The 20,017-nt window shown below is 49.6% G+C and overlaps 1 protein-coding gene across 2 annotated transcripts in view; it reads left to right on the forward strand.

The window, feature by feature from the left end:
• The window catches only part of Myh11 (myosin heavy chain 11), a 122,261-nt gene that overhangs the window by 66,502 nt on the left and 35,742 nt on the right, over nucleotides 1-20,017 (forward strand). For both annotated transcript variants that reach the window (XM_045161840.1, XM_045161841.1), the window contains 10 exons: nucleotides 6,545-6,640; nucleotides 8,390-8,508; nucleotides 9,548-9,700; nucleotides 10,389-10,562; nucleotides 11,642-11,815; nucleotides 14,474-14,588; nucleotides 16,746-16,939; nucleotides 19,329-19,450; nucleotides 19,544-19,613; nucleotides 19,786-19,946. In XM_045161840.1, the coding sequence (XP_045017775.1) occupies nucleotides 6,545-6,640; nucleotides 8,390-8,508; nucleotides 9,548-9,700; nucleotides 10,389-10,562; nucleotides 11,642-11,815; nucleotides 14,474-14,588; nucleotides 16,746-16,939; nucleotides 19,329-19,450; nucleotides 19,544-19,613; nucleotides 19,786-19,946 (1,378 nt within the window). The remainder of the gene's footprint in view (nucleotides 1-6,544; nucleotides 6,641-8,389; nucleotides 8,509-9,547; nucleotides 9,701-10,388; nucleotides 10,563-11,641; nucleotides 11,816-14,473; nucleotides 14,589-16,745; nucleotides 16,940-19,328; nucleotides 19,451-19,543; nucleotides 19,614-19,785; nucleotides 19,947-20,017) is intronic.

The following is a 20,017-nucleotide window of genomic DNA, read 5'->3' on the forward strand; positions in this document are numbered from 1 at the left end:
TAGAACCTGGATTTCTGTTCTCTGTGGTCCCTATGTACGGTGCAGTTTCTTGACAGCAACGTGACTTCATTTTAGCCCTTACAGCTTTTGTGTTTGTGACCACAGGGCAGAGGGAGTCCCTTCTGTAGTCCCCAGATGGAGGCATCTCTCAGGCTAGGGTTGATGGGCATCAGTGGACGTGTGCATTCTTGGGCTACTAGAGATGACAGGGCTGTGGGAAGCTCAGGGCATGGGAGGGGGTGGCTTCTAAGAGTGGGCTTTTTGGGGGGGGTGGTAGACAGACTGGACCTCTGCTGGGACAAAATGGAGACAAAGGGCCTGCTGCTGCGCTTCCTGGGAAAGCTGCTCTGGCAATACACCCATGTTGACCAGTGTCATTCAAACAGTGGCCCAAGAACTCATTAGGTCCCAGTTGGATTAAGTACTGTACTTCCAGAAACTCTTTTCCTTCTGGCTCAGAAGGGCCCCGCATCTAAAGTTAACATCTTTTGGGAATCACTCATGCAGGAGGGTGGAAAACTGCCCTCTCTTCCCACACCCTTTGGGCCCCTAGAATATCGCCAAGGGCTGCAGTGAAGCCCACAGGGCAGGTCGGCATGGACGAGCTAAACTGGAGTACAGAAAAAGAAGGTCCTAGGGCAGAGTTGACAAATGGATGGTGTTTGTGTGTCTTGGCTGGGGTTCCATACCGGCATCCAAGGCCATGGGCACCTCACGTATGATTTCATTTTATTTGGATCACAGTTCAGTTTCACTTCTATAACCTTGTGCTGTGGAGATGGCTCAGTAGTTGAAAACACTTGCTTGCAAAGCCTGCCCACCTGGGTTCAATTCCCCAGTACACATGTAAACTCACTCATGGGTGAGAATTGTTTGCTGGGGCAAGAGACCCTGTCTCGAAAAAGATGGAGCGCAGACAGCTCTGGCTTCCATGGTGTCACAGGGGCAGACACACACACACACGCATAAATAAATAAATGTTAAAAACTTAAAAATACAAAAAATGACTGTGCCAGACGCTAGATACATCATTTAAAAAATATTTTATTTATCCCGGGCATGGTGGCGCACGCCTTTAATCCCAGCACTCGGGAGGCAGCGGTGAGAGGATCGCCATGAGTTCGAGGCCACCCTGAGACTCCATAGTAAATTCCAGTTCAGCCTGGGCAAGAGTGAGACCCTACCTTGAAAAACCAAACAACCAAACAAACAAAACAATTGATTTGTTTCATGAAAGAAAAACAAATAGGCAGAGAGAGAGAGAGAGAGAGAATGGGCACACACCAGGGCCACTAGTCACTGCAAACGAACTCCAGACACATGTGCCATCTTGTGCATCTGACTTACGTGAGTACTGGGGAATTGAACCTGGGTACTAAGGCTCCACAGGCAAGCAGTTTAACCACTAAGTCATCTCTCCAGCCTTAGATACATCATTTATTTTTGGCAGATATGTGTGTATGTATGCCTCTAAGTGCATATGTTTGTCGGTACGCATGTACATGGGTGCGTGTGACAGGACAGGGGTTGATGCCAGTCCGTAACTCTCCACCCACCTACTGGGGCTGGATATCTCACTTGAACCCAGAGCTCACCAATCTGACCCGCCTAACTAGCTGGCTTGTGATCCCCAGGGCTGGGATTACAGGCCAGGCCACCACCTTCACTTGGCAGTTACATGGGTTCTGGGGAAGCTGAGCTTGGGTCCTTACACTTGCATAGCACTTTATATCACTTTATATCACTTTATATCAGCTCCTAGACAAAACCTTTTAAAAGGTTCCCCCTTCATGTACCAGGATGTTCATTCAGTATATTTGACTTAGTGAAAAATTGGAATAAGGCAAAATGTTCATTGAGAAAAAGAGTTGCTCAAGTAGACTGCCCTTGAGAAAGGAGACAAATGAAGCCACTTAAATTGTGTGGTGAAAAAAAACACGGAGCTGTATGAAAATGTTGGCGGGAGATTTGAAGGAAAGCTATCAGAGGACAAAACAACATGTTAAGTTTTTCATATTCATTATTTATGTCATGGCCACCTTATGTTGGACCTGCGGTTAGCCTTGGTTTGCAGATGGGGAAACCAAGGCATGGAGAAATGAAAAAAATCCCCCTAAGAATGCTGAGCAAATGCTGAGCTGGGACCCTCCTGGGCCCCTTCTCTTGCCTGTGGCTTTAGCCCTTAAAATCCTTTGGTCATGGGCTGGAGAGATGGCTTAGTGGTTAAGGCACTTGCCTGTGAAGCCTAAGGACCCATGTTTGATTCTCCAGGTCCCACGTAAGCCAGATGTGCAAAATAACGCAAGCGCACAAGGTCACGCGTGTACACGAGGTGGCACACACATGTGGAGTTCGACTGCAGTGGCTGGAGGCCTTGATCCACCAATTCTCTCTCTCTGTCTCTCTCTCTCTCTCTCTCACACTTTTGCTCTCTTAAAAAAAAAGTCTGTGGGGCTTGCCTCAAAAGAACAAAACACCCTTTGGTCAAGCTGGAGAGATGCCTCAGTACTTACATGTTCTTCCTGTGCAAGCGTGAGGGCCTGAGGGGCCCTGAGTTTGAATCCCCAGATACCATGCAAACAGCTAGGTGTGATCATGAGTGCTGGTAACCCCAGTCCTTCAAGGGAGCAGAGATCTGAGAACCCAGAATCTTGGGAGCCCCACAAGCTCCTGAATCAGTAAAGAGACTCCAGCTCAAAACAAGACTGGGCAGTAAAGAGATCAATGGGAGAGACCTGCCACTCAGCTCTGGCCACCACAGTGCCCTCCACAGTTAGCGGACACTTGGGGCACTGCAAGGGCCCATACACATGCATACAACAAACACATACACACATGCGCGCACACACACACACACACACACACACACACACACACATACTACATACACACAAGTGAGAAAAAATTAAAATTAAAAAAAAATCTGTTAATCATTTGTATCGTGGCCCTGGTGAAAAGCAAGGCTAGAATGAACCTTAGTCTAACTGTAGATTTCCAGCGGGGCATCGTAGCACATGCCTGTGATCCTGGCACTCAGGAGACTGAGGCAGGAAGATCGCTGTGAGCTTGAGGCCGGCCTTGGCTATAGAATGAGACCCTGTCTCAAAAAAATTAAAACGAGGGCTGAGGAGATGGTTAAGTGCACAAGGCTGACAACCAGAACGCATATTCCCAGAATGCACATAAAGCCGGACACAGTGGTGCACGTACATCTGTGATTCCCCAAGTGCCACCGCCATAGAGGCAGAGTTAGAAGCCTCCCGAAGCCTTTGGGCCAGCTACTCTGGAGTTTACGGTGGCATGAAACAAGAAACCGTCTCAAACAAAGTGAACACGTCAGACCAACACTCTGCAGTTGTCCTCTGGCCTCAAGTTAAAATGAAATACAGTAAGGTAAAAAATATAAAATAAAGCACAACGTTTACGTGGGTTCTCACTACTTATAAATGATACCAGATACCCTCCTTCTGTAATGTGGTTCAGTTGAAGACTCCTGGGCTCTGATACGTCATAGGTGCTCAGCTCCTCTCTGGAACACTCACCAATCTCCCTTTAACTACGTAGAGTATGGCCCCCAGCCTGCCCCTTGAACAGGGCCCGGCCTCTGACTGGTATTTGACAATATAATGTTTATTTTCCTAGGATTTCTTTTTATAGTTACCCTCAGATTTTGGCAAGTGAAGGTGAATTTTCACCTGGAGGAAGTTTCCTACTTAAAAAAAAAAAAAAGATGCAAGAGAATTTAGAGAAACAGTTATAATCATAATGGACCATAATGGACCTCCTAAGGGAGCAGACATGGAGCGGATGATTTGAGGATGGGGAGATGCTCACAGTCAGTAAGGTGCACACTTTGCAAGTATGAGGAGCTAAGTTTCATCCCCCAGACCCATGGAAAATGTGGTGTGTGATCCCAGTGTTGGCGAGGTGGAGACAAGCAGATCTCTTGGAGCTTCCTGGCCAGACAGTCTAGACGAACGGGCAAGCTCCAGGCCAGTGAGGCAACCTGTCTCAAATTTGAATACAGAAGAGGATGGTGTTGCTGATGCATGGTGCCTGAGACTGTTCTCTGGCCTCACACCCATACATACACACGTACACGTGTATTGCACACACATGTGCACCTGCACACACACATGAATGTATACATATACATGCATGCATAGAAATTTTTTAAAAGATGATGCTATGTAAATCCAGGAATGGGGGTGCATACCTGTAACCCCAAAACTCAGGAGCCTGTAGCAGGAAGATGGAGCCTTTTCCAGGGTTACAGCATGACCCTTAGTCTCCTCCCTATCTACGCAGCTGCACCCTGTGATGTGCTATTTGATCCCTGTGACAATCAGTTTTATAGGCAGGAATTTTCATGCATCTTTAGTTGGCAGAAGAGGGGGGTCAGAGATGATGTTACCTTGCTTGTAGTCACACGTTGCTTAGAACGGGACCAGCATCTGAACCCTCACAGCTGGCTCATGTCCCCGCGCGTACTTGCACCCTCCTGGGGACTGTGGAGAATCGTGAGCCAACTTCAGCCGTCTGTAACTGATGTCAACTCTGACATTCCATCTGTATTACTGTCAGTTGAATAGTTTTATGTGTAGGGTAGCCTTTTTTTACAGTCCTGGACTTTATCACATGTAAATTTCTATAAAGCCAATAATGATAAGCCATGATTATACTGGTTCTAATAATTACTTGTGAAAAAGTTTAATGGGGGGCTGGAGAGATGGCTTAGCGGTTAAGCGCTCGCCTGTGAAGCCTATGGACCCCGGTTCGAGGCTTGGTTCCCCAGGTCCCACGTTAGCCAGATGCACAAGGGGGCGCACGCGTTCTGGAGTTCGTTTGCAGAGGCTGGAAGCCCTGGCGCGCCCATTCTCTCTCTCTCCCTCTATCTGTCTTTCTCTCTGTGTCTGTTGCTCTCAAATAAATAAATAAAGAATGAAAAAAAAAAGTTTTAAAAAAAAAGCGTGCACCACCACGCCCAACTCAAAAAAAAAAAAGTTTAATGGGCTTTAGAGTCAGTGAAGGGCTTGCAATGAAAGCATAAGGACTTGAGTTTGGACCCCCAGCACCCACATAAAAGTCAGGTGTGGAGGTACGTGCTTACTGGGGAGAGAGAGGCAGCATGAAGCCCTGGACTTGCTGGCTAGCTAGACCAGCCAGATTAGTAAACTCCAGGTTCAGTGAGAGACAAATACAGTGGAGAGTATGGAGAGCAATGAAGAAGACACCCAATGTCGGCCCTGGCCTCTGCACACGTGCACACACACATACACGTTGGTACACACATATACCACACACACACACACACACACATACACACACACATACACACACACACACAAAATTGAGACAGGATCTTGTTATGTATCCCAGGCTTGCCTGGAACTCATGATCTTCCTGCCTGAGCCTCTCAGGTGCTGGAATTACAGACATGCCTCACCAGACACATTAAAATTTGTTTTAATTGACTCCTGACATAGATTCTACCTTAAAATCTAGCCAGCCGGGCATGGTGGCGCACGTCTTTCATCCCAGCACTCAGAAGGCAGAGGTAGGAGGATTGTCATGAATTCAAGGCCACCATAAGATTAGTAGTGAATTCTAGGTCAGCCTCAGCTGGAGCCTAAAGTGAGAGCCTACCATGAAAAACCAAAAAAAAAAAAAAGTTTTTTAGGTTTCCATTTCTTTGAGAAAATCAGGAGTTCTTTCAACTCTGGGCTCCTTTCCAAAGAGGCAGAGATGTGTCAAGTGCTTGGGGTCCTTCAGGTGGGGTTCTAGTCCCCAGTGAGTGCCCACAACCGCCCTGTCAGTCCACTGTTACCTAGACCAGTGGTTCTCAAAGGAAGATGCCCTGCAGGGGAACAGAGCAGTGTCTGGTGAGGGAGCACTACTGCCGTCTAGTGGCGAATGGTGGGAATGCTGCATGGCAGCTGAATTCTAAGTCCAATTAGCGCAAATGTTTGCACTGATCAGGGAACCACCCTCCACATAACCCATCCATCCATCCATCCATCCATCCATCCACCCACCATTCATCTTCCCATCACCTTCCATCCATCATTTGTCCATCCTCTATCCATCCACACCCTCATCTATTTACTCTCATTCACATATCTAACCATTCTCTATCCTCCATCCATGTATCCATTTCCATCCATCTACCTTCCGCCATCCATCCACTCACCACCCAACCATCCATATGTTCATCTTATACCATCCATCCATTCTCTATATACTGTCCCACATCCTCCTCCATCTATGCATGGTAATTTTGGGCCATACTTGGTCGACAGCTGGAGTTGGTCAGTCCAGGCTGCATGGTGGCCCAAGGTTTTCGGCGACTATCTGGCAGTTCAGCTCCCCAGCCCCTGTGCTCTCCCCTGAAAGCAGGTGACTGAGCTCTCAAGATGTGGGGGCTCAGAACTGTGTCCTCAGAGGAAAGACACTACTGGCTCCAGGTCCCCATGATGTCTAGATCTCCAACCTCCAGAACACCTTGGGTTTGACGTGGTCTCATCTGCTCTTCTCTTCCCCTCAGCCATCCTGAAGGTGGTGTCCCACGTCCTACAGCTTGGAAACATTGTTTTCAAGAAGGAAAGAAACACAGACCAGGCCTCCATGCCGGATAACACAGGTACTTATCACCTGCTCCTAGGAACTGATGGCTTCAGAGGTGGGAAGGAGGTCCCACTGAGTCCTTATCTCATCTCTTATCTTTTTTTATTCTTTTCTTTTCTTTTCTTTTTTCTTTTTTTTTTTTTTTTTTTTGGTTTTTCGAGATAGGGTCTCACGCTAGCTAAGGCTGACCTAGAATTCACTCTGAAGTCTCAGGGTGGCCTTGAACTCATGGTGTTCTTCCTACCTCTGCCTCCCTAGTGCTGGGATTAAAGGCGTGTGCCACCATGCCTGGCTTCATCTCATATCTTATCTTTTATCATCTTATCTATGGTTCAGTCTGGATTTGGCTATTGTATACTGTGGTCCAAAACCACAGCACAATACAAGAAGTTTGAGAAAGACCATATTCACCTAATTTTAAAAAATAGGTTTTTTTTTTATTTATTTGCAAGCAGAGAGAGAGAGAGAATGAGAATGGGTACACCAGGGCCTAATGTTGTTGCAAGTGAACTCCACTTGCACCACTTTGTGCATCTGGCTTTACATGGATACTAGGGAACTGAACTCAGGCCATCAGACTTTGCAAGCAAATGCTTTGAACTGCTGAGCCATCTCCCCAGCCCTCACATTCACCTAACTTCTATTGTAATCATTGTGTATTACTGTTGTTGCTGTATCTTGTTTAACAAATATCCTGATGTAGCCAGTCTGGCCTGAAACTCACAACCTTCCTGCCTCAGCCTCCAGAGTGCTGGGTTTACAGATATGCTCCACCACTTGCTAAAGTTTTTCTCTTTAAAAGGGAGTGAAGGGCTGGAGAGATGGCTTAGTGGTTAAGTGCTTGCCAGTGAAGCCTAAGGACCCAGGTTCGAGGCTTGATTCCCCAGGACCCATGTAAGCCAGATGCACAAGGGGGCACACACGTCTGGAGTTCGTCTGCAGTGGCTGGAAGCCCTGGCGCGTCCATTCTCTCTCTCCATTTGCCTCTTTCTCTCTCTGTCCATCGCTCTCAAATAAATAAAAAAAAATTTTTTAAGGGAGTGAAACAATGCAGATAATGGATGTTTTCCATTTTCCCAGGGATGCCCCTACTCTGGCAGCATTTAATAGCATCTCCTGGTAACCACAGTTGGGTTTTATTCAGTCCCTTTCTGGCTCACTTCCTGATGCTCACAGACATGTATCTGAACCAGGCTGGTAGGGCTCTGGGCATGTGTTTGATTTCCATAAGTCATACAGTGCTGTGGACCTCACCTGCCCCCCCCCCCCCAGCCTGTTGCTTTAAGTCAGGGATCTCCCCATTTGGATACTTTCTTCACAAGGACCCCACTCCATGTGTCAGTAGAAAATGTCTCTGAATTGCCGGGGATTCAACTGCCTCAGCTGAGAATCATGGGGACTAGCGGACAGACAGCACTCCCTGTAAACGACTGGTTTCCATACTGTGAACCTACCATGCGTTTTTTTCACTCCCATATTAATGGACATTGAGGCCAGTTCCAACATTTTGCTACTATAAATAGTACTCAACGCACACACCTTAGAATGAGGAAGCACCCAGATCAACCTGGCATTGTCGCAGAGCAAAACCCTAAGAGTGAGGTGATGCATGACTGTGGTCTTAGGACCCACGTGGGCTGGGTGGCCCCGGGCTCCACTTCTCCAAGAGCGGCACATACACTCAGATCTCTGCGTCCCCAGGACATCTTCCTCCCAAGCCTGCTCCTGTGGGGACAGCACTTGAGATGTTTCTTTTCTCCCGCAGCTGCTCAGAAAGTGTGCCACCTTGTGGGGATTAACGTGACAGACTTCACGAGGGCCATCCTGACCCCACGTATCAAAGTTGGACGGGACGTGGTACAGAAGGCTCAGACAAAAGAGCAGGTAGTAATGCTTGGCCAGTTACGTCTGCAGGGTCTCACATCGCCTGCCCATCACCCATCAACCTCCCACCCACCAGCCATCCACCCATCAACCCCTCCATCCACCCATCCAGCATTGGCCCATTCATCATTGACTCACCAACTCATCCATCTGTCTGCCCATCCATCCATCCATTATCCATCCACCCACGCCCTACCTATCTTTCCAACTTCCACTCACCGTCCATCCACCCATCGTCAACTCACCTATCCATCAACTAACCATCCACCCATCCATCCACACATTCATCCTTCATTCACATCTATCTGTCCACCCGTCCATTCACCATCCATCTATCTACCAATCCATCCACCCATCCATCTACTCGTTCATCCACTTACCTATCCTTTTATCCATCCTTCTCTTTATTCTTCATCTATCCAATGCAGAATATTGAAATCTCATCCCAGGTTAAAAAAAAAATGAAAGATTTGCACATGGGAGAGGGCATGCCAGGGTCCCTTTCTGCTACAAATGAACGTCTGGCTTTATAGGGGTGGCTGGGAAATTGAACTTGGTCAGCAGGCTTTGCAAGCCAGCACCTTTGAGGGTGCTCAGCAGCCCTCTTCCCAGCCCCCCGTGCCAGGTTTTGAGAACATAACTAAGCGAGAACACGAGTCGCTCTCACAGGACACATGACATTACCTTGATCTTTTAGTTGCAGGGGACAGGGCCCGATGGCAGACCTGACCTGTGTAAATGCCTGAGTGTCTTTTCTAGAAGCAGGCTGATCCACTCGCATTGATTCTGGGTTGGAACAGCTCCCACAATCCCCTCCCAGGAAGCGTTTCATTATCTACCATTTCTCCCTTAGGTGTGAACGCTCTCTGCCACTCTCCTGCTGACTGTAGAAATGGCACAATTTCCCCTTTTATTTACGTACTTTTTAAAAGCATTGATTGAAGGCAGAAGGCAAATAAAAATTCGAGCGTGCAGCCTGGCTCATGAGAAAACATGATTCACTGGGAATATGTGTGTTCCTCTCACCGCCCCTCCGCAGGCTGACTTTGCCATCGAGGCCTTGGCCAAGGCCACCTATGAGCGCCTTTTCCGCTGGATCCTGACCCGTGTGAACAAGGCCCTGGACAAGACCCACAGGCAGGGAGCTTCCTTCCTGGGGATCCTGGATATTGCTGGATTTGAGATCTTCGAGGTACAGCCATGACGGTCTCAGTCCTCTGAACTGGGGGCTTCCTCTTTGGAGAAATGACTCTTTTACAGAAAGGCAGACAAATGGCCAGTGGGCGAGGTGGGGGGGGGGGATAGAGAGCTACCTGGTAAGGTTAGAACCTTGAGGGTATAAGAGGCAGAAATCCAACAGGACCCATATTGGCTCGTGTGACTCAGACAGCTAAAGGCACAGATGGAGCCGCTAGGCAGGACCTGACTTCCTGGCACCTCTCTTCGCCCTCTCCTCTCCTGGTGCCAAGCTGGCCGCCAGAGTTCCAGACTGTCTCTCAGCAACTGTAAAGAGAAAAAAAAAAAAAAAAAAATCTCATTTCCAAGAATTCCAACCACGCCATGGAAGTAGAAGTCTCATGGACTCCTGCTTATCTGAGGCGGGCCACATGTCACCTCCAAGCCGATTTCATAGTTTTTCACGTAGTGCAAACATGGCTTTTTTTTCCCCCCTACAAGGTGGGTGAGTGACATGGACCTGGGTCACTCTCGCTAGCCCATTAGGCTCGAGGAGGCAGCCGTAGTTGGGTCTTGGCCCTGCCAGGGTGATGGGCAGACAGGCTCCTGGGGGCTGAGGTCCAGGCTCGGGGCTTCCTGCAGGGTGGAGCCCCCCTCCCCGCCCTCTGACCTGGGGGTGCCCCCATCTGTGTGTGCACGCGCAGGTGAACTCCTTCGAGCAGCTGTGCATCAACTACACCAACGAGAAGCTGCAGCAGCTGTTCAACCACACCATGTTCATCCTGGAGCAGGAGGAGTACCAGCGCGAGGGCATCGAGTGGAACTTCATCGACTTCGGCCTGGACCTGCAGCCCTGCATCGAGCTCATCGAGCGGCCGGTGAGGGGCCGCCGCTTCCGGGGCGCGCGCCACAGGGCTCCCCTGCCCAGCCGTGACCTGTGCAGCCTGAATCTTCGGGAACTACATCACACTTTCTTTACTTTTAAATTAAATTTATTTTATTTGTTTGAGAGAGAGAGGGAAGGGAGAGTCGGATAGAATGAGAGAGACTGGGCACGCCGGGGCCACTGCAAAGGAACTCCTGTCGGCATGCGCCCCCTTGTGCAGCTGGCTTACATGGGCCCTGGGGACTCGAACCTGGGTCCTTTGGCTTTGCAGGCAAACGCCCTAACCGCTAAGCCATCTCTCCAGCCCTGCATTGCACTTTCTGTTCACTTAAATTTGATGATCATTTTCTTTCTGCTTCCCTACTCCGCGTGTGTGTGTGTGTGTGTGTATTTTAAATTTGTAACAGGATCTCACTCTGTAGTACAGAGTAGTCTGAAACTCTCTGCATAGCCTATGCTATGCTAAAGCTCTTTTTGTTGTTGTTTTTTCGAGGTAGAGCCTTGCTCTAGCCAGGCTGACCAAGAATTCACTATGTAGTCTCAGGGTGATCTTGAACTCATAGCAATCCTACTACCTCTGCCTCCCAAGTGCTGGGATTAAAGAAAGGGCTGCGTGCGCCACCACACCTGCTAAGCTGAAGTTCCTAATAATTCTCCTGTCTCAGCCTCTCAAGAGTTGACGTTACTATAAGTCATGAGCCACCACACCCAGCAAAGACGTTTTGGGAGATGCAGTGGTTGGAACCCAGCACTCTTCATATTCTAAGTGGATCCTCTCCCATGGAGTCACATTCCCCAGCCCAGTTTTGATTTGTGATGCCTGCGTGTGGCATTTGCGGGTTTTCTTTGGTGGGCGGGGAGTTGGGGTGGGAGTTGGGCGGAGTATAATGTAGCTCAAAATTGCTATGTATCCAAGGCTGCCCTTGAACTCTTGATCCTCCCGCTTCAGTCTCCCACTTGCTGGGATGACAGGCATACACCACCACACCCTGCCGTGTGTGTGACATCGTGTGGCTGTCTGGATCTGGGGTGTCTTGCCTGGCGCTGACCCTGCCCTTCCGTCTTCCCCAGAACAACCCTCCGGGTGTGCTGGCCCTTCTGGATGAGGAGTGCTGGTTCCCCAAAGCCACCGACAAGTCTTTCGTGGAGAAGCTGTGCTCGGAGCAGGGCAACCACCCCAAGTTCCAGAAACCCAAGCAGCTCAAGGACAAAACCGAGTTCTCCATCATCCACTACGCCGGAAAGGTGCCACTTGTGGGTCCCGAGGGGTGCTGGGGTGCTCATGGGGGGATACTTTGAAATGGCAGAACCCTGGGGCTGGCTGTGAACCCTGAAGGCCAGTTGTAAGTCACATCTCTATCAGGTCATACTTCTGATTTGCCTAAGCCTCTGTAAGGGGATCCACAATGGTGCCAGGCTGTTCTTTCTTGGGTAGACTGAGTCCTTCTGGCTGTAGGTTAAACCCTACAGGAATGAGGATATCAAGGCATCTTCCCTTTTTTCGAAAAGAAAAATATTTATTTGATTGAGTGTGACAGAGAGAGAGGAAGATGTATACACACACACACACATATCTACATCTATCTATCTATCTATCTATCTATCTATCTATCTATCTATCTATCTATCTGGAGAGAGAGAGAGAGAGAGAGAGAGAATGGGTGCGTCAGGGCCTCTAGCCACTGCAAAGCAAATTCCAGACACATATGCCACCTTCTGCATCTGGCTCACGTGGGTAGTGGGGGATCAAACCTGGGTCTTTAGGCTCTCACAGGCAAATGCCTTAACCACTAAGCCATCTCTCCAGCCCCAGTACATCTTCTCTGGGGTTTCATGAAGGTTTCTCTGCCATTGCCAGCCTGCTCTACCTGGGGGAATTTGTGACAGATGTACTTCTATTATTTTTGTCAACATTGTCATCAGAGGCACCATCATGACTGGGATGTTAGTGTGTCCCGGATAATGCCCAAAAGCCATAGTTTACTCTGGCTTGCAGGATTGTTTTAGTGCCTCCCACCCCAGTGTCCTGACTGCATCATGGAAACAGACAGTGCCCAATACCTATATGCAAGGGCCACATGGGGCCCACAGCTAGTTTCTGTCAATAAAGTTTTATTGGGATCTAACCACGCCCATTGGTTTACTTGTATCTACCCCGTCTTGTCATTATAGAGGCAGAGCTGTTATGACAGAGACTATATGGCTCACTGGTTTGAAAATATTTACCCTTTGGGCTCTTTACCAAAATATCTTCCCACCTCGTACCTTATATTTAAGGGATTACATTGCTTTAAGCATATGGTGCAACCACTTTTCTCTTCCCAACTTCCTGATTTTTTTTTTCCAGGCCCTTCACAGATTAGGTTTAGCAGTCACCCTGACAACTTGCATCCTACCATAACTCACCTGAGCTGTGTTATCAATTCTTTTTTGACTCATGGTCTTCATGGTCACAGTAGGCTTTGAGCACTGTTAGTGTTCAAGGCAAACATTTCAAAAGCCTTCAATGTCCTCATATCAAGGCCTGCAAGTTAATAGTTCAGTGGTAGAGTGTTTACCTAGCATGCGTGAGGCTCTTGGTTCAGTCTTCAGTAATGAAAAAAAAAAAAAAGGGCTGGAGAGATGGCTTAGCGGTTAAGCACTTGCCTGTGAAGCCTAAGGACCCCAGTTCGAGGCTTGATTCCCCAGGACCCACATTATCCAGATGCACTAGGGGGCGCACGCATCTGGAGTTTGTTTGCAGTGGCTGGAGGCCCTGGTGCGCCCACTCTCTCTCTCTCACTCTGTCTGTTCCTCTCAAATAAATAAATAAACAGAAAAAAATCTTTAAAAAATAAAAAAAAGAAGAAGAAAAAAGGGCTGCAGAAATGGCTTAGCAGTAAAGTGCTTGCCGCAAAGTCTGAGGACCCAGGTTCTATTCTCCAGGTCTCACGTAAGCCAGATGCACAGCACATGGTGGCACATGCGTCTGGAGTTCATTTGCAGTGGCTAGAGGCCCTGGCAAGCACATTCTCACTCTCTCTCTCTCTCTCTCTCTCTCCCTCCCACCCCTCTCTCTGTTTCTAATAAATAAATAAATAAAAATAAACCTTAAAAAATGTTTTTAGAGCCAGGCGTGGTGGCACACACCTTTAATACCAGCACTTGAGAGGCAGAGGTAGGAGGATCGCTGTGAGTTCAAGGCCACCCTGAGAGACTCCATAGTGAATTCCAGGTCAGCCTGGGCTAGAGTGAGACCCTACCTCGAAAGAAAAGAAAAAATCAAATATATATATATATATATATTTTTTTTTTTTTTAAATCCAAGCTATTAAAACTATGCTCTTCAGAGAGTAGGAAAGAGGACCCTGGGCTTAACTTAAAATTGAGGTTCTTAGCCGGGCATGGTGGCACTCTCAACACTTGTGAGGCAGAGGTAGGAGGATTGCAGTCAGTTTGAGGCAACCTTGAGACTACAAAGTGAATTATAGGTCAGCCCTAGCTAGAGTAAGACCCTACCTCTAAAAATAAAAAAAAAAAAATTAAAATTAAATGGGGCTCTTGTCAAGCTTCTCAGGAATAGGGGGCAGTTGGGGTGTTAGGGAGAGCTTTAACCACCATTGCTCCCCCTTTTTAAAATCACTCATGGGCATGGTGCTGGCTTTCAGGAAAAGAAGTCTCTGTGGAACATGAATACCATTACTTGATGCCCTACTGTGTGCAGGGTCTATGAAGATTCTGGTCTGTTGGTGATTTTTCCTTGGTGCTTGTGAAGAGCCATTATGGTGGCTGCAGCTGTCATTTCCTCTGACCTCTGAAGCCAAGGGAGGGAAACGGGAGGACTCGGGCCCTGCCGCTGGTTTCTGAAGCAGGGGCCTGCGACGGGTGGCGGGCGGGCGGGCGGTAACGCAGGGCTCTTGGCAGGTGGACTATAATGCGAGCGCCTGGCTGACCAAGAACATGGACCCGCTGAATGACAATGTGACTTCTCTCCTCAACGCCTCCTCTGACAAGTTTGTGGCAGACCTGTGGAAGGATGGTAAGTGCTTCCTGCCCTGGAGGATGCTTTGAGCCGGAGGATTGAACACTCCACACCTTGGCCTCTTTCCTGCTGTCCTGGGTGGGAGGGGGGGGGGCTGGGCTGCTACATGCTACTGGTGCCTCCCTGAAACAGCCTTGTGGGTGCAAAACACAGATCTTACCTCTACGGGAATAAGAGTGCATTCGTGTGTGTGTGTGTGTGTGTGTACACACGCATGTAAGAGCATGTGAAAGGCAGAGGATGTCAATCTTAGGAACATGATCCACCTCGTTCTCTTTTTTTTTTTGAGGTAGGGTCTTGCTTGCTGTAGCCCGGGCTGACCTGAAATTCACTACGTAGCCTCAGGGTGGCCTCGAACTCACAGTGATCCTCCTACCTCTGCCTCCCGAGTGCTGGGATTAAAGGCGTGCGCCACCACGCCCGACGTTCTCTTTCTTTTGAAATAAGGGCTTTCTTTGGCTAGGCTAGACTGGCTGGCCAATGAGCCCCAAGTATTAACGTAACCGACTGCTAGCCTCCACTGGCTGGAAAGCTAAGAATGTCCTCAGGATCTGAGGCCTAGGGCAGGGACTTCCCTGCTGTGCCGTAACCTGCCTGTCTGGTGCTCGGTGGATAAAGTGCTTGCCACATCCGATAAGGACCTGAGTCGAGGTCCTCAGCACCCACGTAACAGTGCTGGGAGGTGCCACGGGCCCGTAATCGCAGCACTGCTTTCTCCGTCACCACCTGTCCCCCTCCATAGTAGATCCATAGTCTGTGAGCTGGAGGAGGGAGGCAGGACCTCACTGACTTCTCGGGGTATCTCTGGGGCCCACACCCGCTGGGTCCTCAGCACCTGCCTGTGGGTAGAGGAAGGACGGCAGGTGCCAGGGACGTGAGTGCTTGCCATGTGCCTGTGCTGCTGCCCAGGAAATCGATGAAGCTCCCCGAGGCTCTCCTCGGACCTTCACACACACACACACACACACACACACACACACACACACACACACGCATGCACACACGCACGCACGCACGCACGCACGCAAACGGTATGAGGAAAAGGCAAATGACTGGGGAGATGGCCCGGAGGTTAGAGGAGCTCGTCTGCAAAGCCTGCCGGCCCAGGTTCGGTTCCCCAGAGACACACATAAAGCCAGATGCACAAAATGGTACAAGTTCATTTGCAGTGTCAAGAAGTCAGGTGTGCCCATATGTTCGACGTTCATTCTCTGTCTCTCACTCACTCTTTCAATCAATTAAGTAAATAAAGACTTTTTTTTTTGGTTTTTTGAGATAGAGTTTCTCTCTAACCCAAGCTGACCTGGACTATGTGGTGTCAGGGTGGCCTCAGTCTCACAGCGATCCGCATATCTCTGCCTCCCAAGTACTGGGATTAAAGGCATGCACTACTGTGCCTGGCTTAAGTGGAAAAAAATTTTTTTTATGCATTAGAGAGCGAGAGAGAGGGAGAGAGAGAATTGGCATGCCAGAGCCTCTAGCCACTACACTCAAACTCCAGACATGTGCACCACCTTGTGTGCATGTGTGACCCTGTGACCTTGTGTCACCTTGAGTATTTGGCTTATGTGGAATCTAGAGAGTCAAACGTGATTCCTTAGGCTTCACAGGCAAGCACCTTAACTGCTAAGCCATCTCTCTAGCCTGAAAATATACTTTTTTTAAAAAAAAAGAAGAAAAGTGCTTATAAAAAAGAAAGGGAGCCGGGCCTGGTGGTGCATGCCTTTAATTCCAGCACTTGGAGGCAGAGGTAGGAGGATCGCCATGAGTTCGAGGCCAGCCTAAGACTACATAGTGAATTCCAGGTCAGCCTGGGCTAGAGTGAGACCCTACCTTGAAAAAGAAAAAAAACAACCCAGGATGAACTAACTCCCAAGTGTTTGTGACAAGAGCAGAAGATGTTCCTTCCGTCACTTGGGTGTTCTTGTGATCCCCCAGGTTGACACTTGGAAGTCCCCACACCCTGCTGGAGGTGAGGGCATGGGTCTGCAGAGGGACAAAGAGAGGGTAGGGGCGAGATGGTAACCCCCATGGGACCTAGGGAAACGTCTTACGCAGGTGACATCCTCACACCCATCATACTCGAGGCTCAGTCCTCCGGTGAGGGCCCCTAGGTGAGCCAGATGCTTACAGCGCCCTTCATGTGCCCCGCAGTGGACCGCATCGTGGGTCTGGACCAGATGGCCAAGATGACGGAGAGCTCGCTGCCCAGTGCCTCCAAGACCAAGAAGGGCATGTTCCGCACGGTGGGCCAGCTGTACAAGGAGCAGCTGGGGAAGCTGATGACCACCCTGCGCAACACCACGCCCAACTTCGTGCGCTGCATCATCCCCAACCACGAGAAGAGGGTGAGGCCCTCATCCGGGCACCGACTGCAGAGGTTGAGGGGCTCATGGGGTGGAGGGGTAGAAGAAGAAACCTGACCCCTACCCTCACCTGATACACCCCCAAGGCCTCTATCATGGGGGTAAAACTTTATGAAACTGGGGTCTGGTCCCTGCTCCTGGAGGCAAAAGAAAACAAAGAAGGAAGGAGAATGTTCCAGAGACTACACAATTAGAGTTGTATCGGCTGGAGGCCACTGATTCTTTCATTATCCCAGGAAATAATTTGCCAAGCTGCTAAGCAGGACAGATACCCAGTACAGTGTTGGAGAGTTGCTGGGGACAGATTTGCTTCGAAGGGGATTACTGTATCTAGTGTGTCACAGCCCCCTCTCATAGCTTCCACCAGAAGCAGCTGATGGGAGGCAAGGGTTTATTTCAGTCTCGAGAGGAAGTTTCATTGTGACAGGCAAACATGGCAGAGCAGAGGCTGAGCAGCCCATCTTGTCACACCAGCTGGGAGGCAGCAGCAAGAGTGAGCCACTTAGTGAACGCCCAGGGTGGCTGGACTAATAAGCGTCAAGGTCCCCCTCCTGTGACACACTTCCTCCAAAAAGTCTCTACCTCCCAAATTGCCACTATCTGATGACCAAGTATGCAAAACACGCGAACCTACTGGGGACATTTCATTCAAACTTCCACAGATGGGAAGAGGCTAGGAAGGCTGCTCCACCTCCTCCCATATGCAGCAAGCTCCCGTGTCAGAATCATCTGGTCTTAAGTGTCAGTGGTGCGGAGACACTGCTTTCCGGGAGAGGTAGACAAATGAACTGAAAACCCTGACGGTAAATTATGAAAACACCAAAGAGTTGGGGATCCTGTGTCAGCCTTAGGGCTTAGAGAGAATTTCTTATAGAACTGAACTTTAAGAATGGGTAGGCAGCGGGGCTGGAGAGATGGCTTAGTGGTTAAGGCATTTGCCTGCAAAGCCAAAGGATCCCAGTTCAACCCTCCAGGACCCACATAAGCCAGATGCACAAGGAGGCACATGCATCTGGAGGTCATTTGCAGTGGTTGGAGGCACTGGCGCACCCATTCTCTCTCTCTCTCATATGAATAAATAAATGAATAAAATATATTTTTTAAAAAAAGAATGGGTAGGCAGGGAGTACGCAGATGGCTCAGTACAATCATGAGGACCTGAGTTTAGACCCCCCCAACCCCCACAAAAAAAGCCCGTGGTTGCTGGGTGTGGTGACACACGCCTTTAATCCCAGCACTCGGGAGGCAGAGATAGGAGGATTGCTATGAGTTCAAGGTCACCCTGAGACTACATAGTGAATTCTAGGTCAGCCTGAGCTAGAGAGGGACCCTATCTCGAAAAACCAAAGATAATAATTTTTTTTTAAGCTGGCTGTTGGAGCATGCACATGTAATTTCAGCACCAGGGAGGCAGAGGCAGGAGGACCTCTGGGGCTTGCTGGCTAGCTAATCTAGCCAAATTGGTAAACTCTTAAGTTCAGTGGAGGTCCTGTCTCCAAAAGTAAGGTGCAGCGTAATTAGGGGAGACACCCAATGTTGCCTGCTTGCCTGCACAAGTTTGCGCCCACACACGTACAGACATGCAAACGGAATAAAAACGGGTGGCCCTCATCTTGGTGGCGTGTGTGTAGGGGGAGGGAAGGGGCATTCTGGGCAGGGGATTCGAGGTAGACAAAGTGCAGAGGGGAGATAGGAAGGAAATGGGCAAGAAAATTGTAGGTCAGTCATTGATGTTGACAAGGGACACTGTGATCATGGCAGGGCCCCGGGAGGGGAAAGTGAGTAGAGGGTAGTTCGTAGAGCCCCTCATGTGACAAGAGCTTGATGGCTTGATGTCTTGTCTAGAGGAAGCTACTGGGCGGGGAGGAGGGGGCTAAGCAGGAAGGTCACGATCAAGTTTACATTCATTTTCATTTATTTGAGAGAGACAGACAGATAGAAAGAGGTAGAGAGAGAGAGAGAGAGAGAGAGAGAGAGAGAGAGAGAGAGAGAGAGAGAGAATGGGAGCACCAGGGCCTCCAACCACTGTAAACGAACTCCAAATGCATGCGCCCCCTTGTGCATCTGGCTTACGTAGGTCCTGGGGAATCGAGCCTCGAACTGGGGTCCTTAGGTTTCACAGGCAAACGCTTAACCACCGAGCCATCTCTCCAGCCCCAAGTTTACATTTTATGCCAAATGGGGGGTGCGTGCAAGTGTCCAGTGGCGATGGAAGGACAAATAGTACCGTATGGGGGACAGAGGGCCTGAAGTGGTGATGCTGACCTACGGCCCCTCAGTTGAGGGCTGGAGGCCCTCAGGGACCGGCAGGGAGTGCTGTGGGGACCTGAGGTCCCGCCTCCGTGGCGGTCACTGCTTTCTGCCTCTGCAGTCTGGCAAGCTGGACGCCTTCCTGGTGCTGGAGCAGCTGCGGTGCAACGGCGTGTTGGAAGGCATCCGCATCTGCCGTCAGGGCTTCCCCAACAGGATCGTCTTCCAAGAGTTCCGCCAGCGGTGAGGGAGCCCCCCGGGGCCGGCAGGCTGGTGGGTACGGATGGAAGCGTGAGGGATGGGGCGAGTGCAATGACTTCTGCCCTGTGTTTTAAGCTATGAGATCCTGGCAGCCAACGCCATTCCCAAAGGCTTCATGGACGGGAAGCAGGCGTGCATCCTTATGGTAAGCTTAGTCCTAACGCCCTCCCCAGACCTACCTCACTGTGGCCCCTCCAGCTTGGGGGTCACGTCAGCGACTGCCCTAGGTGGGGCTGCTTATCTCAAGCACATTTCCCCACCGGCCAGAATGCCCGCTAGGAAGTGGCAACGTGTGCTTCTCTTTCCTCCCTGTGCAGATCAAAGCCCTGGAACTTGACCCCAACTTGTACAGGATCGGGCAGAGCAAAATCTTCTTCCGCACTGGGGTCTTGGCCCACCTGGAGGAGGAGAGAGACTTGAAGATTACCGATGTCATCATGGCCTTCCAGGCGATGTGTCGTGGCTATCTGGCCAGAAAGTAAAGACAGTTTCTCATATCCTTAAGACCTCCCCAAAATAGATGGGAAACATAAAGACTAGCTGATGCTT

Source organism: Jaculus jaculus, chromosome 11 (assembly GCF_020740685.1).
Source record: "Jaculus jaculus isolate mJacJac1 chromosome 11, mJacJac1.mat.Y.cur, whole genome shotgun sequence".
NCBI classification, from domain to species: Eukaryota; Metazoa; Chordata; class Mammalia; order Rodentia; family Dipodidae; genus Jaculus; species Jaculus jaculus.